Genomic DNA, 16,793 nt, shown 5'->3' on the forward strand with positions numbered 1-16,793 from the left:
TATTCCATTGATTCACTGATCTATTTCTTAGGCAGGATCAGATTATTCTGATGGTTGCCCCTTTATAATACTGCTTGAGACGCAGTATAACTACACCACCCTTCCTCCCTTCCATTAATTCCCCTCATATTCTTAGTCTTCTGTTCTTTGGGATGAATTTTACTATTAGGAAAACTGTCCATCTAATTGGCCATGTCAATCCCAAACCAATCAAATGCAATGAACTCAATGGCTCCACTTTTATAACAGAGATTTCCCACCACGGCTGTTAGCTGCACATTAAAGCATCTTTCTTCATGGACAAAAACAAAGATACAGAGCAAAAGCCTGTCATGAATAAAGTGTGTCTAGCTAATAACCAGTCTAATACAAATGAATAGATCAATTCCACAGACATTTATTAGCTCAAATGGGGAAAAGAGCCAGTCCCTTTGACAAGCATGCAGGGGAAGGCTGAATGAATTCTCTCCAAAGCTTCCAGCTCCTTGTTCTACTTTATAGCAACATCTGCTGGTCTAATGAAGATGGTGCAGCTCTTAGCCAGCTTTGGGAACTGTCCAGTTCTTGGTGGAGCATGGCTGTCTCAAAACTAGTTTCTGTTTGTCAGGATGAAGTTTTGAGTCATTTTTTACTTTTGTACATTGGAATAATAACACACAATCATAGCTTTAAAGTGAGGAGGGACCCTAGAAGCCTTCCAATACATCTTCATTTTGCAGATGATGTGACTGAGTCCCAAGGAGAGTGAACAACTTGCTAGAGTCTATGACGGTAAAAATGGGTAAAGCTGAGGTTTGAACCCAGATCCATTGACTCCAAATTATTGCTTTTTCCACTCTCCCATTCTGCCTTCTCTAATTTCACTTTTGGCTGAATATTTTAAGAACTGAAATAATTGACTTAACTTCCTGTTTCATTCTTTAGCAGCACCTTTTCTCTAAGATGACTTAAGCTTTTGATTCTTCTTTGGATAATGAATTAATGGACTACTTTAATAGAGAAATATTTCTCTATACCAAAACTGGTGAGATTCCCTCAATGGTTTAGAGTTTTGTCTTATATAGCAAAAGAAAGGAGCTAAATTTATCACACAGAACTACGTATATACATTTGACTGTCACTGTTGAACAGTCAGAAAAGATTTTGGATACTTAGAGCTTCAGAGAGTACAGTTTTTCCCTGGTCACCTGAAAGAGGGCATCATAGGGATATTCTTGAGGTACTTGGCTGTTACATGCCTTTTTGTCTCAAGTCCCTAAAAATAATTTCACCAAAGGATTCCCCATGCCTGACCCAGACATTTACTCTTGTTGAGTTGTTTCAAACTCTTTCATGACCCCATTTGGGGTTTTCTTCACAAAGATACTAGGGTGATTTGTAATTTCCTTCTCCAGCTCATTTTACAGCAAAACAGGGGCAAACAGGGTTAAATGACTTGCCTAAGGTCATACAGCTAGTAAGAGTCTAAGGTTGAAGTGTCTTCAGGAAGATGAGTCTTCCTGATTCCAGGCCCAGCGCTTTATCCACTGCCCCATTTGCCTTGCCTTATATATAGAGATATTTTCTATCATTAGATTATGGGCTCTTAGTTCCTATATAGACCAGTTATTTCATGGTATGGCATATCAGTCAAGCACTTAGAATAACAAACTATTAGGGCAGTTCATATTCAGAAAATTATTCCTTTTACCAACAGATGTATTGATCATTACCTGGTTAGGTGGGCTGTGGCAAGGTTTGGGGAAACAAACCATTTTTAGCATCAATACAAATTCTAAAGGGTCTGATACTCTTAAAAAACATCATTAGCAATAACTAAAACTAAAATACTTTCTAAGGGGGGGTTCCACTCTATGATTTATTACTTTGAGGAATTCCAGTGGTCTGATTTCCTTTTCACATTTAGGCAGTCAACCAGTCAATATGCATTATCATTGGTCCTCTTAGAAAACAAAGGATGAACAACAAGCATTATCAGGAAATCTCTTTACCTGTCAGAGGTGGGACTTTAAATCAGACTATCCATACTCCAAGACCAGCTCTCTTTCCACTATCCCATATTACCTTTCTCATGGAAAATACAAGAAGATCACAGTCCATATTGGAAAGAACATAGATAGGGAATACAGAAAACTCCTCAGAACCCACTCTCCTAAAAACTGCCTTTTATTGAACCGATTATTCTTTCCATTTTATTTATTTTGATGTGGAAGTAAATTCCTTGAGGGCAGAGGTGGTGACATTTTTGTCTTTATGTACCCACATCCTGGCTTACAGTAACATTCCACACTCCAAATGGATCTCTGAACTCATAAATTTAGAATGTTCCTTCCCACAACTCAGAATGCATCCCAATCATACCTATGAATCCTGTGTGATTCTTTTCCCAGTTCTCTCTTCAACTCTTGGGTAGTAATCAAGATTCTAGATCCTTCCTTGCTTTCTCCTGACACTGAGGGTGTATTGGTGGGGTACCTAGGATGTTATCTTTTGCCCTTTCCACATGACCAGTCTTAGTATTTAAAAAACGCTCCTTAAGTTCAACTAAATTTACTTCATTCATTCAACAAGAATCTATATTGGAAATACCTACTATGTGATCTTAAACTGTGCTAGACATTGCAGGGAATTCAAAAGAAGTCTAAGGCATATCTGTTGGCATCAAAGGGTGGCATTTGAGTGGTCTCATGTTTCTGATACTCCATTTTTTAAAAAGCATTTATTAAGTTCCTACTGTGCGCAGAACGGTGTGCTAGAAACCAGGGGAGATAAAAAGATGAGAAGATAGCTAAGGAAAAGAGACATAAGTATAATATGAAAGAACATGTGATACATGACATCAACATGTGAAGTTGTTTGCCCAAAAATTGCAGAGGAAAGATTTTAATTTAGGTCCGGTGATGTCTCCTTGAGTCAGCTCTCTGTCAAGTCTTCTTGCCACTGGACCACATCTAGAAGCTTGGCTTACTGACAAAGACAGACAACTTTTTTATCTTCTGATTTCTCATTCAGCCGGGAGACTTTAATAAGGAGTGACAATTAACTGGCACTCTAAGGTGCTTAGAGCTACATATCCTAGAGATCATTGAGTTTACAATCTCATCTTACAGATGAGGATTACAGGGGAAACTGAGACCTAGAGAGGAGAAGGGATTTGCTCCAGTTTACCTGGATAACAAGTCTCAGAGCCAGGATTGAAATCCAAGACCTTGGACTCCAAGAATTTTCAATTGGATCACTGCCTTAGCTTACAAAGTACCTAACACATATTATCTCACTGGGATCTATGTAACAGTTCTGTGAGATGGGAATTTCAGTTTCCCCACTTTATACCTGAAGAAATTAGAGACTGGAAAGGTAAAGTGACTTTCTCATGGTCATAGACAGGCAGGATTCAAATCCAAGCCCTCTTGACCCTGTACATGCTGCCTCACATTTTAATGACAAAGCCAGTGAACAGAAATATGATTAATTAAATTCAAATGGAAGTCAGTCAGTCGACAATCATTTATAAAGCACCTACTATGTGTCTGACAATGTGATGACTTAAGGCACAGAGAAAGGCAAAAACCATTTGCTACTCTAGAGGAGCTCACTATCTAATGGGGCAGAAAACATGCAAATAGCTATTTTCATATAGGATAGATGCAGAATAAAGTGGAGATAACCTCAGGGGAAATTACTAGCATTAAGTATTTAGGAAAGTGTGAATCAGGATTTTAGGAAAGGGTCAAATCAGAAAACATGCTAAAATTGAAGATGAGTGAGTAACTTCTCCGTAGCATATTTGGATTCTACAAGTCTAACAGATTCTTCCCTTTCTTTGGACATTAAATGTTCACTCAATAAAACTTCAAGAATACATAGAACAATTGACATGTTGTGTGGAGGGGTCTAAATCTGATTTTATCAGTTCTGAACACTTCTTGGTATTGCTAAAATATCTTTAGGAGGAAAAGGAGCCCTTTGCTAACATATGTTAGTAACTTACAGCCTTAGAGAGTTGTATAAGAGAACTAAAAGGTAAATTCCCCCCATCCTTATAAACATCATCATCATCATTATTATTAATTAGAATTTACAGAGTACTTTAAAGTTTGCAAAGCACTTTAGAAATGCCATTTTGTTTGATCTTCACAACAATTCTGAGAGGCAGGTGTTATTATTTTTTCTTTTTTTTCTAAAAATTTTCAAGTATTATTATTATACCCATTTTACAGATGAAGAAACTGAGGCAGGTATAGTTTAGGTGACTTGCCCAGGGTCACACAGATAGTAAGTATCTGAGGATAGATTTGAACTCAGCTCTTCCTGACTCTAGGTTTAAAGCTATCTCCATTGTGCCCTCTATAGCTGCTCAAACACAACTGCTCTGTGTCCATGTCACGATGCAAACCTAGCAGTTCCTGACTGCCAAATTGGCCTTTTCTCTACTACCTTCTGTTGCTATTCAGACAAAATTTAATCTACATAAAAAGCTTCTCTTTATGAAATACTTGCCCATCAAAACCAGATTACATCAAACAAGAGAACTCAATTACTGAAAAATGGCCAAAGAAGATGATCTGGGGTTCAGGATTCCCACGGTACCTTGAAGGATGCTCTTCATTATTGCATCCGTGTGCTCAGCCAGGAGGTCCGCATTGGCGATTGCTGCCAGAGACAAGTAACTGGACATATTTCTGCAGAGCTCTTTGTTCCCTCTCTGGAGGAATTTTACTGCCACAGGGACTGCTAATGCCATCACAGGAAGTCGATTGTAATTCTGAGGAAATACAAGCATGTGACAGATGAGCAAGCAAAGGACCATTCAAGAAGTTGTTCTTTGACAATACTATAAGTATGATAATTAGAAGTAATGGTAGTAGGAGTGGCTAGGTGATTCAGTACATAGAAAGCCAGGCTGAGAGATAAGAGGTCCTGGGTTCAAATGTGGTCTTAGATACTTTCTAGCTGTGTGACCCTGGGCAAGTCACTTCACCCCCATTGCAAAGTCCTTACTGCTCCTCTGCCGTGAAACCAGTATAAATATTTAATCTAAGATGGGAGGCAAGGGTTAAAAAAAAAAGTAATGGGAACTAAAGGGAAATAGATGAAAAAACATGAAGGTGAGACAACTGAGGGGACCAGCAGGACCCAGCTTGGGATTCTCCATTTTACCCTAAAGCCCAATCACTTCATTGTCCATAGAAGTCAATGAGACCCAGCATGGGAAGCGATTTGTCCAAGTTCATAAAATGTCAAGTGGCAGAATGGGACTGGAACAGAGGTCTTCTGATGTCACTGAATCCACATCTCAGACTTTTTGTTTCTCAGATTTGGCCAGAATGGCCATTTCCTCCTCAGAAGGAGATTTCCTCATTCCAGGTCAGAATCACTCCAATTAGTCAGCTTAAAGCTTAAAGCTCTTTGCCCATTTAAGTAGCCATAAAATGGCTGATAAACAGGATACTAGTCCTATGAAAAGTACTGTCAGAAAGGCACAGGACAGGAATGATGAGACAGAGCTGGGACTGCCCAATTCATCGAGGAGCCCAAAGTCCTCAAATCAACTTTGTAATCCATGATGTAGAAATAGAATAAAAGTCATTGAGATCATTTCAGCTGTATGTATGCATGAATTGGTTACCATAACTGCTCACAGACAGATGTTATTAACAACACAAGACCTCTGGTAACTTCCTGCTTTAAATCTTTTTTATTCTTGCTAATGAGATTCCAAGATCAGTCATTTCTGGAGGAGGTCAAAGGCTCTCTTAACTTGATGCCCTTAGGTATCAAGTCTGTACTATGGCTTTGGGTGATGGAACTTATCTGAGAAGTTGAATGGAGTAGTGAGAATTCCCCTCCTTTGAAGTCTATGTGCATGGACCACTGTTATTCCACTTTAAGAAAAATTTCAAGTAAGACCAGTTAAGCTAGAGATTTTCCCCAAATCTCAGATCCAGAATAAGCTTGAGGAACAAGGCCATAAAAAGAAGGGGCAGTCATCCATCAACATTCCCTTGGCATATTATTTGCAAAGTCTAATCTTTTAGGGCAGTTATCTAACCCACTTCAGAAAATAAAATGGCAAAAGAGTGTTAGAGAAAGAAACAAAAACAAAACTGGTTCTTAATAAATAGGGAGTCTGAGTTCTTTCATAGTCCCTCAGCAAATTAATTCTCAATATGTGGAAAGGTTACTGGATTTTTTCTTTTTCATCATAATAGTTTTGTTTTTTGCTATAGAATTGTGACTTTATTCATATATGTGGATGAACTCCTAGCATGGGCATTGCTCCCACAATTCATATTGGGAACTTGCTTACCTTAGAATCTTCAAGAAATTCGTGGGTACAGGGGCAGCTGGGTAGCTCAGTGGATTGAGAGCCATGCCTAGAGATGGGAGGTCCTAGGTTCAAATCTGGCCTCAGACACTTCCCAGCGGTGTGACTTTGGGTAAGTCACTTCACCCCCATCACCTAGTCCTTACCACTCTTCTGCCTTGGAACTGATACACAGTATTGACTCCAAGATGAAAGGGAAGGGTTTAAAAAAGATTTGTGGGTAAAGAAATTAAGTAACCACCCTAGGTTACTCTATGTCAGTGATGGCAAACCTTTTAGAGACCAAGTGCCCAAACTGCAACCCTCATGCTTCATGTGAGCCCCCCACCTTATCCCAGACAGGGGAGGAAACGTTCCCACTGGAATGCTGAGCAGAGGGGTGGGTGAAATGAAAAGTGTCCTCAGGCACCCATGGAGAGGGGGAGGGGAGCAGCTCCTTCCTGCACATATTCCATGGCTCTATGTTATAGGAAGTGGATTTATGGCCATTATCCTGATCCTAAGCCTTGTTCTCAGGCTAATATGTCATATTGATTCTTGTAGCATCCAAATGTAAAGAATTTTAATCTAGCACTTCTTTGTAGATTTACTTGTCCATTAGTATTAATTGCAAAAGTTGAATTTATTACAATAGCCACAAGAATAATAAGAAGAAAAATATGAAGTAAGGCTAACTTTCATGAATACTTTAGATTTTATTTTTCCCCTTTTCTAAAATGTTAGCGATGCTTATTAATCAACTGAAAATAGACCTGTCTTCCCTTTTATTGTTGCTCCCTTCTGAGCAACCATTTTGGTTAATTCAACTCAACAAACATTTTTTAAGCAACTACTTTCTCTTTTGGTGGCTAATGTATACTTTTATCTTATAGATAATTTTCTATCTAATTTATAATTTATAAAAAAAGAATTAATATATATCTTATCATGCTATGACAAATAAAAATATTGCTTATTTATTACTTTTTATCCTTACCTTCCATCTTAGAATGAATACTGCATATTTGTTCCCAGGTAGAAGAGTGGCAATGACTAGGCAATGAAGGTTAAGTGACTTGTCCAGGGTCACATAGCTACAAAGTATCTTAAGTCAGATTTGAACCCAGGATGTCCTGTCTCTAAGCCTAGCTTTCAATCCACTGAATTATCTCACTGCCCCTCAAAATATTATTTAGATAAATTTCTTAAGACAGCTTCTGAATAAATGTTCACACTAATTTCTACTTGCATCATTAACTTGGTGCCTGAAGAGTGAAATGAGTAGAAGCAAAAGAACATTTTATGCAACTGTAGAATTAACATTTGAAGAATAACCTGTGAATGCCCACCTCCAGAGAATGAACATGAAAGACACAAAAATAAAAGCAAGGAATAGCACATACCCAGCTAATCTTGTGCCTTTTATGAGGTGGCTTATTAGGCTGGTAGACCAAAAGAATAAATAGAGATTGGTAAAGGGGAAGGAAAGTTGACTTTAGAATCTGAGGGCTCAAGTTCAAATCTTGACTCTGTTTCATGTGAGTTGTATGATCTTGGGCAAGCCACCTTATCTCTAAAATGAAAGACTTGTATTAAGTTGCCTGTTAGATCCCTTTCAAGTCTGGATGTGTGATCCTGTGATGGCACAGATTGTGGAGAGCCCATCTAGATTGTAGCAAGGCATTTGAGGTATTCTAACTATTGGACCAAAATGCCTTTATAAACAAAATTCAAAACTCCAGTGAAGCTCAATGGAGAATATTGGCATCAAATTATTAGAGTTAAACCGTATGACTTTTTCTGTCAACAAGTGGTAAGTTACATGACTAGAGCAGGATTCGAACTTTCAGTGATAACCATTCTCTTAGGTTGTGTTGCTTTCAGGATATGTTCTTGGGATGGGGATTAGGATCACAGGACCATACATTTAAAGCCTTAAGGAATCTTAGAGATCATCACTTCCAACCCCACTGCCATTTTGCAAATGAGGAAGTTAACTGAGAAGTTAAAAGACTTGCCCAAGATCATACAACTATAAATCTTAAATTCTTAATCACTTAACATGTACAAGGCTACAAATAAAAAATAAGGCAGAACCCTGTTCTCAAGGTATTCACCATCTAATTAGGGAACATAACACCTGTAGAAAAATTCAGCTACAGGTTAGTAAGGGCACAACTATGAGCCTATAGGTAAAGACTAGGACACATCTGGGTGTCTGGCCCACAGAAGCAGCCCATACCCTTTGAGAAGGGGACTGTTGGTCTTGAGGTGAAAGGGATTCTGGGCTCTTTCTGGCACAAGGATGGATGAGAGTTGAGTATCTGGCCAAGAAAGGTAAAGAAGAGGGAATTGGCAAGAAGTTTGAGGGGAAGGGGAGCCTCTTGCCTGGGAATGAATTCCAGCTTTGGTCCTTTAGGCATTTCTTCCTTTTATTCCCCACTCTCCCCATGAGTGGGATTTGACACAGCTGCTGACAGGAGGAGGGAGAAATGTCTGAGACAGGTTCTAAACCCGGATTCTCTTGATTCCAGGTTCAGGACCTCATCCCCACATCATAGTGCTTCTCCCTCTTATTTGGATATTTGTTGGAAAGTGTCTATTGTGTTGTCAGAACAAAATTGATCTATTATTTAAGAGTTCTTTTTTTTTTAAACCCTTACCTTCCATCTTGGAGTCAATACTGTGTACTGACTCTTGGGCAGAAGAGTGGTAAGGGCTAGGCAATGGGGGTTAAGTGACTTGCCCAGGGTCACACAGCTGGGAAGTGTCTGAGGCCAGATTTGAACCTAGGACCTCCCATCTCTAGGCCTGACTCTCAATCCACTGAGCTACCCAGCTGCCCCCAAAAGATCTCTTTTAATGCTAGTGGTGCCTTCCCTCTGTAATTATCTACAATTTATCCTGTCCATATCTTGTTTAGCTATAGTTCTTTGCATGTGAGCTTTCCATCAGACTGTAAACTCATTAAGAGTAGAGGCTGTTTTTATTTTTAAATAAAATTCTGTCTTCCTCTTTTCTTTGAATCCCAGAGCCTCAGACAATACCTATGCACAGTAGATGCCCAATCAATGTTGGTTGCCTTGCTTTGACGTGTTGGTCTCCATACATTGGCTAGACCCTCTAAGTATTATTTCTGGTAAGAAATGGACAAGACACAGATGTGAAGGTTTGGAGGGGCTATGAGCCTCACAGGGGCAGGAGCACCCATGATGGCAAGATCATAGCTACATACATCAAAGTCACAGTCATCAAGAAAGGCCTTTCTAAAGGATTTTCCATGTTTGGCTGATGGTTGACAGGATGGAGGTAGGCAACAGGTCAGGAAGAGCCAACACAAGGTGGTGATAAAAGTTCAGAACCAAGAAAAGGAATAAGATGAGCTGGGGGAGGGCCAGTTAGCAGCCACCAAAATATACCTGGGGAATTAGTATGAAACTAGGCTTTCAAGTCCTTCTTATTGTTGTCATTTGTTTCAGTCATTTTTGATTCTACAGGACCCTGATTTGGGATTTTCTTGGCCAATATACTTTCCTTTTCCAGCTCATTTGACAAATGAGAAAACTGAGGCAAACAGGGTTGAGTGACTTGCCTGGAGTTACACAGCTAGTAAGTGTCTGAGGCTTGGGTTGGAACTTAGGACTTCTTGACCCCCAAGTCCCCTCTTCATCTTCCCCACTCAAAGCCAAAGAATTCTGCTTTCTCAGTGGCTTCATTCTCTGGGCTGCTCTCTGTCCTAATGAAGTAGACATTCAGCAGTTAGCAGAGAATAACAAGAGAATATTTCGAGACCTTTGGGGCCTTGAAGTGTTCCAGAATGCAACCCTCTCCTTTTCCAGGTGAAAAAACTGAAGCCTTGCTAGCCAGGTAGTTAAGAAATAGGCAGGTGTTGAAGCTCCATCAGCCTACTCTAAATCCAGCGCCCTTCCTGGTTGGCCACACTGCCTCCAGGGAGAGCAAGAAGACATAGGAAACACAAATAAAATAAGAGTCTCCTTCAAATCAAGGGAAAAGTCTTTTACAAAATGACTTCTTACATCAAGAAGGCATGTTTCCCTGAATGAACCCTGGGAGGATAAGCAGACAGCACAGCTCCAAACATGAGGGCTTTTGCTCCCCCAGTCCAATTAAAGACATTGGATGGAGCCTTTGGTTTGGTTTATAGCCCAGAAACCACTCGGACCCCAAAGACTCGTGCAGAGATAAGTGTGTTTCACATTCACTTTTACGGTGGGTATATTTGTCCTGCTACATTTAGAGCCCATTATAAAGAGACTGTGACACACAGTTGTATGGACTTGCTGCTCAGTTAATAGCCCATTAAACCACAGGCTTACAACACCTCCACTAGGGGCCTTCTGCCCCTAGGATTTCTTGTAAGAAGATAAGCCCATAAAACCCAGATCAGTTCTGTCCACAATATGGCCCCAGGATCCGCCAGTGAGAAGGCTCTGAAGCCCCAGGAACATGGAATGGGAAGCCTCATGTGGCTTTCATTAGAGACAAAAGGGGGGTAAATGGTGGATGGGAGTAAGGGGAATAATGGCTTCCTTTTCCTTGTTACCCAAAGATAATTTGGGAGTCTTTAGGGTCTGCTTTTCAAATTTGTGGCTGGGGCCTTCCTTACTTCCCACTTTTCCCAAAAGAATAAAGGTAGAAAAGGAGATGAGGAAATATACACAGCTGACACACTCAGAGCTGGAATGGACCTTACACTCTATCTAGTCTAGTCTTTTAATTTCATCGACAAGGAAACTGAGATCCAGAGGGATTAAGTGATTGCTGCTCCACATCATACGTAGCAAGTCATTAAGCTAATTGTAGGATTGTTGAAGTTTTACAAGTAGAGAGGACCCCTAATAACTGTTGCTGTTATTCAGGTTTTTTAGTCATACTTGACTCTTTGTGACCTCCTTTTGGGGTTTTCTTAATAAAGTTACTAGAGTGGTTCACCATTTCCTTTTCCAAATCATTTTGCAGATGAGGAAACTGAGGCAAACAGGGTTAAGTGAACCTGCCCAGGGTCAGCCATGTCTGAGGCTGAATTTGAACTCAGGTCTTTTGACTCTAGGCCCGGAGCTCTATTTTGTGTGCCACCTAATCTAGGTCAATGACTTCTTCCATTTTTATAGGTGAGGAAAACTAAAGTTCAAAGAGGCTAAATCCAATCAAGTCAAATCAATAAACATTCATAAAATTCCTACTCTGTGCCATGTACTGTGCTAAGTGTCTTTCCCAAGGCCACACGGGTAATAAAGGCAGGCTTTGAACCCAGGGCCTTTCATCCCAAACTCTTCCTTCTCTCCTATTATCCAGAAACGTATCTTGAACTGGATGGTGCTTTGACTCATCGCCACTTCTGAGAAAATGAGTTCTGCCAGTTTGCTGGATTTGGTTGGGAGTATTAAGAGTTCTGTGAACATATTCCTCTTTGTTTTCATATTAAGAGACTTGCTGGCCCAGGCCATTGACACTCACCCCTACTCTTTATGGTCCCAGAGAATCCTATGTAACACACTAGCTACCAAAGGATCTTTGGAGGTCATCTCGCCAAAGCTCTCCTTCCATGTTGAGACCAACTCTACAACAGGACATTTCACAGGTGAGTGCTCCAGTTGGCAGGGCTCCATTCACCATACCCCTCAATGATACAGGCACTACAAGTTTTGAAATTCAGAGAGAGGTCAAGTCATTTACTTGATGTCACAAAGAGCATCGTGTCTCCTAAATCCAAGCTCAGCGCTCTTCCCACTTTCCTGGACCATCTCCTATACCTTCTGCTTGAATACGATCAGTGACTAGGAATTCACCATCTTACAATGCAGTTGCTCCAGCTCTAGGAAAAGGTTTAACACTTCAACCTTTTAAGGCTGCAAAGATGTAGAGATGAGGGAGAAAGAGACCAGGAGAGATAGACAAAGGACTAGGAAGAAGAAATAATCTGACTCCCAACATGGGGAGAACCTTGGTGGGAGAGGTTGAAGCTGATGGCTCAGATGTCAGATGAGTTTAAATAATTTTCTTGATCTTGGTTTTCGTGAAATGCTTGTCATGGTCTTTCTAGAATTTCATTCTAGAATTCCTGTCACCCATAGGTGCAAACTTACAAGCGATCATTCATATATTTATGTTCTTAGTTCTCTCTAAGTTTGGGCTTAACATATGAAGTCAACTAGGGACCTGTAGGGGCACAGTCTTATTTTTCCATTTTCCTAGAGACCTTAAGAAGGACTTAGTCTAGAAATCTACTGACATTTTAGGAATTTCCTCTGTTTCCCAAAGTGATTGTGCTTGCCTTTCCTTCTGTCTCAGAAGTTAGCACTATGCCTAGAAAATAGTAAGAGCTTAATAATTGCTTATTGACAAAGTGACTGATGCAGATGTTTCCAAAGGGAAGGAAAGGAATAACAAAGTGACCCAATGGAGACAGTATTGGGTCTGGAGTCAGGATGACCTGAATTCAAAGCTGGTCTCAGACATTTAATAGTTGTATGACCCTGGGCAAGTCATTGAACTTCTGTTTACATCAGTTTCCTCATTTGTGAAAACAGGGATAACAATAGCATGCACCTTCCAGGATTGTTGTTGTTAGGATCAAATGAGATAATAATTATAAAGCACTTGGTATATAGTAAGCACTATATAAATGATAGTTATTATTATTATTAGTAGTAGTAGTAGTCTCTTGGTAACCGAGGATGATGATTGTCTTTGTGCGTTTTCATCTATGGTGTATAGATGAGTGTGCACAAAGACACTTGTGCATGAGGGAGATTTAAGTGGAAGAGTCGATGCACAGAGACAGTCCCACTCTCTCGGCATTGGAAGCCTGGGTCCAGTGGCACGAAAAATCGTTATACCTGGAGACTTCCTCAGCTGCATTGGATGGCCGTGTTGTCTTTTGTGCTCCATCACTCCCTGAGCACTCCACAGTGCTTTGTTGCGTTGCCCTCTCAGCCGTTGAAACTTCTTATTGGTTTCTTCTGTCTGTTCAGCCAAAGCAGTCTTCACATGCTGGGTGAGCAAAGCCCTGGTTCACCAGGGGTCGACGACCCGATGGCTACCCTCACAAGGTTTAGCTGGCCTGTCGAAGCCATTGCCCAATTATTATTATTATTGAAGGTGATAACACTATCAAAAGGAATTGCTTTTGTCATAGATGTTGTTTCTTATCATCCTTTTTCCCAAATGGGAAAGGAAACAAACCCAGAAGAATGGTCAAAGGCAGGGGAAGAAGACTCTGACCTTTGCCTACTTAGACATTTTATACATGGGAATGGTTTATGGAAGAAAGTCATTTCCCTTCCCTCACCCCTGTTGAAACAAACAGAAAATGCTGAGTGTATCACTTGAAAATTGACTCGTTGGTTTGTTTTATTGAAAAATTGAAAGGAATGAATCATTTGGTGAGTCTTGTAGTATTTCCAACCTCCTTTCCCACAACTTAAATTAGAAGTGGGACAGAGTCACTTTCTTGGTATTTAGGGCACAGCAAAATAATAATAATGACAATAAATCTCCATCGGAATTTAGGTTGAACTAAATATAAATGCTGCCCTTACAAAGAACCTTTCTGTCATTTCCACCAGTTCACCATGACCACAAGCTCTGGGCTGGCCCTAGAATAATCTGCAAAGTCAGCAAGGCTTGTTTCTAGTCCCCTATCCACTTTTCTGAGGGGTCCTACTTTCTCCCCTCTAGGAAGACAGTGCCCTTACCCTGTCCCTTTTCCACCTGCAGTCCCACTTTGAAGGGGATCATCTGGTCCTTCCTTCTCCAGTAGAACTCTCATCTCCCAGTCATCTCTATCACCCTTCTCCCCCATCCACATTTTCCCATCCTATGTGCTAGTCTTTGAGGCTCAGGTCAAATGCTGATCAAAAACTAATTTATACTTAGCTGTTAATGACTAAAAGCTTAATGTACCCTATTTTTTCCCAGGAACATTTACCTTTTGATATAGGAATAATTTCAGCTCTGCTTTTCTGGAGGAACACTCTATTCAGTAGATTTTAACTAGGAGGACAAGAGCAATCTGAATTACATTTGGGGAATTTCAACCACTACCAGAACACCAAAATCTCAGAAGAATCAAAATGGTGGGTGACTCAATGGGCCATGGAGTGAGCAGAGAGCCTCTTGAAATCAAGAATGGCTTATGTTCAAGAAAAAGAACCCTGTTAAGATGACTATAATCAGAAAAGTAGGGGAATGAGTCTTTGATTTCATGATGAAGACTATTTACTTCACTGCAACAAATGAGAGATGGTATATGGACAGCCCAATGTGGCCCTGATGTGGACCTAGGGTCAGACTGACACACTTTTCAGTGGAAAGAGTAGACATGGGTGAGTAGACAGTATTGAAAGAGGAAGTGCCGAGGCTATAGGGCAGATAGGAATACAGGGCACTGGGTATTGGAGAATACTGGTGGATAGTAGGTCTTTCAGTAGAGGAAGCCAAAACAATCATTTCTTTGTTTTGTGTATTAATGGAAAGCTTTACGTTGGATATGTGGTATCTAGTTCCCCCTTGACCCTGCAAAAAACCCACATGAAGGCAGACTGCCACCTTTTCAGAACTGGTGGCTTCTCCATTTGTCACCCCCTGAGGATCATGACTCAAGAGGAAAAGGAAGACCAGGGAAGACCTTGGAACTCAGCTCAACTGAATCAGCACCAAGTCAGAACCATCAACAAGGACTCTTGCCTCTTATGTGACAACTCTACATTTCTCTAAATCTCTTCTTTTCAAACCCCCATGCTTGTGCTGGGTCAGACATTCATACTAAACAAATTCCTGAGGTTAGGGTGATTGCCAGCAGTCTCCCCACAGGACATGGCATCCACACAATGCTAAAAGACCTAGAAGAAAGCTTCTATGATGTTGGGCAATTTCTCTGTAGAGGAGTTATGGCACAACATAGATGAGATGCCCACAGTGGCCAATGGATGGCTTGAGTGGGTTTGTCCACGTAGATGAAACCACAATCCACTCCAAATTCTAGCTCACACAGCATATCTCTTACATAATTCTATATGGTTTGTGGTAATACTACCCCCAATTTACAGTGTGGCAAGAGAGCACAAGAAATATCAAGTGACTTTGGCAAAGTCACACAATTAGGAAATGGCAGGATTGAGAATCAAACCTAACCCGACTGACTCTCAGAACTGTGTCTTTTCCACCATACGCTACTAACTGTGATCCTTAGGTGTGATACGCCAGAGTGAGTACAACCATTCTGAAAAGTCAGTGGGTAAGATGATCTTGAAAGGAATATTAGCTCTTAGAGGGTGGGTCCTGTTTCATCTTTGTCTTTACATCCTTAACACTTAGCACAGTGCCTGGCACATAGTATGCACTGAAAAAATGATTGGGATTTGATTGAGGCAAATCTCAAACCACACCTCAGAGGCAATCCATTATCCTATGCACATTTTCAAGTTGGCTCCTCTACGTCTTGCCTCCTCTTAGCATCTAGGTAGAGAGACAACCTCAGGCTCTTCTTGAAGGATCAGATCAAGACAGTGGCCACCAAGGTGGGTCTGGGAAACTCTGGTGACTTGTAAGGATCATCTAGATCATTTATCTTGCTTGGTTTTATGCCTTGTCTTAATGTTTTTAATGGGAGCTCTATACTTATTATTTTTAGACAATAAACATTTATTAAGTGTTTACTATATGCCAGGCACCATGCTAACTGTTGAGGATACAAATAAGAAATATAGAGACAATCCTTGGCCTCAAGAAGCTTACAATCCAAAAAGGAAAGACATTACAGCTAGAGAGTAGGGATGTCGGCAGGGGGAGCATGATGATCATGGAGTTAAATCAAGCAAAGCATAGGGTAAGAATTAAAAGGGAAGAGGGACTGCACTGTGATTTTATTGGTCCTGGGAAATCTCAGAGAAGGAAATTGCCTCTACAAATGCAATTTCTTTGCAACTTATGGTCTTTAAGAGTCACTGAGAAATTAAGTGACCTGCCCAGGGTCTCACAGTCTGTACATATTAGAGGTGAGATTTGAAGCCATTTTCTGTGTTTTGAGGCCAGCTGTCTAACCAATGTTAGTTATTAAATAGTTAATAAAAAGTAGTTATCCACTCACTAGGATCTCAACAAAAGCAGCAGCCTTCTCTTCACTAATTTAAAGTGAGGGACCCTGGGTTTTGTTTGTCTGCCCATTCTTGAAGGAGGAACAGGTGTGCTAGAAGATAGGTGAGTCATTGTTGAAGTGTTCCTAGGAAGAGCTTAAGAACTGGCTAGGTAAACACTCAGGAAGCCGGAGGTTGGCTTACCACTAAGAATTTAGCACAAGTGGGTCAACAACTGAAAAGGTTGAACCAGCTGACATGGAAGCAGGTATGGATTTCACATAGACCAAGAAAGCACGAGGGAGGGAGGGAGGGAGAGAGAGAGAGAAAAAGAGAGAGAGAAAGAGAGAGAGACAGAGAGAGACAGAGAGAGACAGAGAGAGACAGAG

The 16,793-nt window shown here is 40.6% G+C and overlaps 1 protein-coding gene across 5 annotated transcripts in view; it reads right to left on the reverse strand.

Annotated features, from left to right (window-relative positions):
- Window positions 1-16,793, reverse strand: part of VEPH1 (ventricular zone expressed PH domain containing 1) — a 232,780-nt gene that overhangs the window by 185,795 nt on the left and 30,192 nt on the right. For all 5 annotated transcript variants that reach the window (XM_007502316.3, XM_001363287.4, XM_007502315.3 and 2 more), the window contains one exon: window positions 4,591-4,765. In XM_007502316.3, coding sequence (XP_007502378.2) covers window positions 4,591-4,765 — 175 coding nt within the window. The remainder of the gene's footprint in view (window positions 1-4,590; window positions 4,766-16,793) is intronic.

The sequence above is a fragment of the Monodelphis domestica genome, chromosome 8 (assembly GCF_027887165.1).
Source record: "Monodelphis domestica isolate mMonDom1 chromosome 8, mMonDom1.pri, whole genome shotgun sequence".
Taxonomy (NCBI): Eukaryota; Metazoa; Chordata; class Mammalia; order Didelphimorphia; family Didelphidae; genus Monodelphis; species Monodelphis domestica.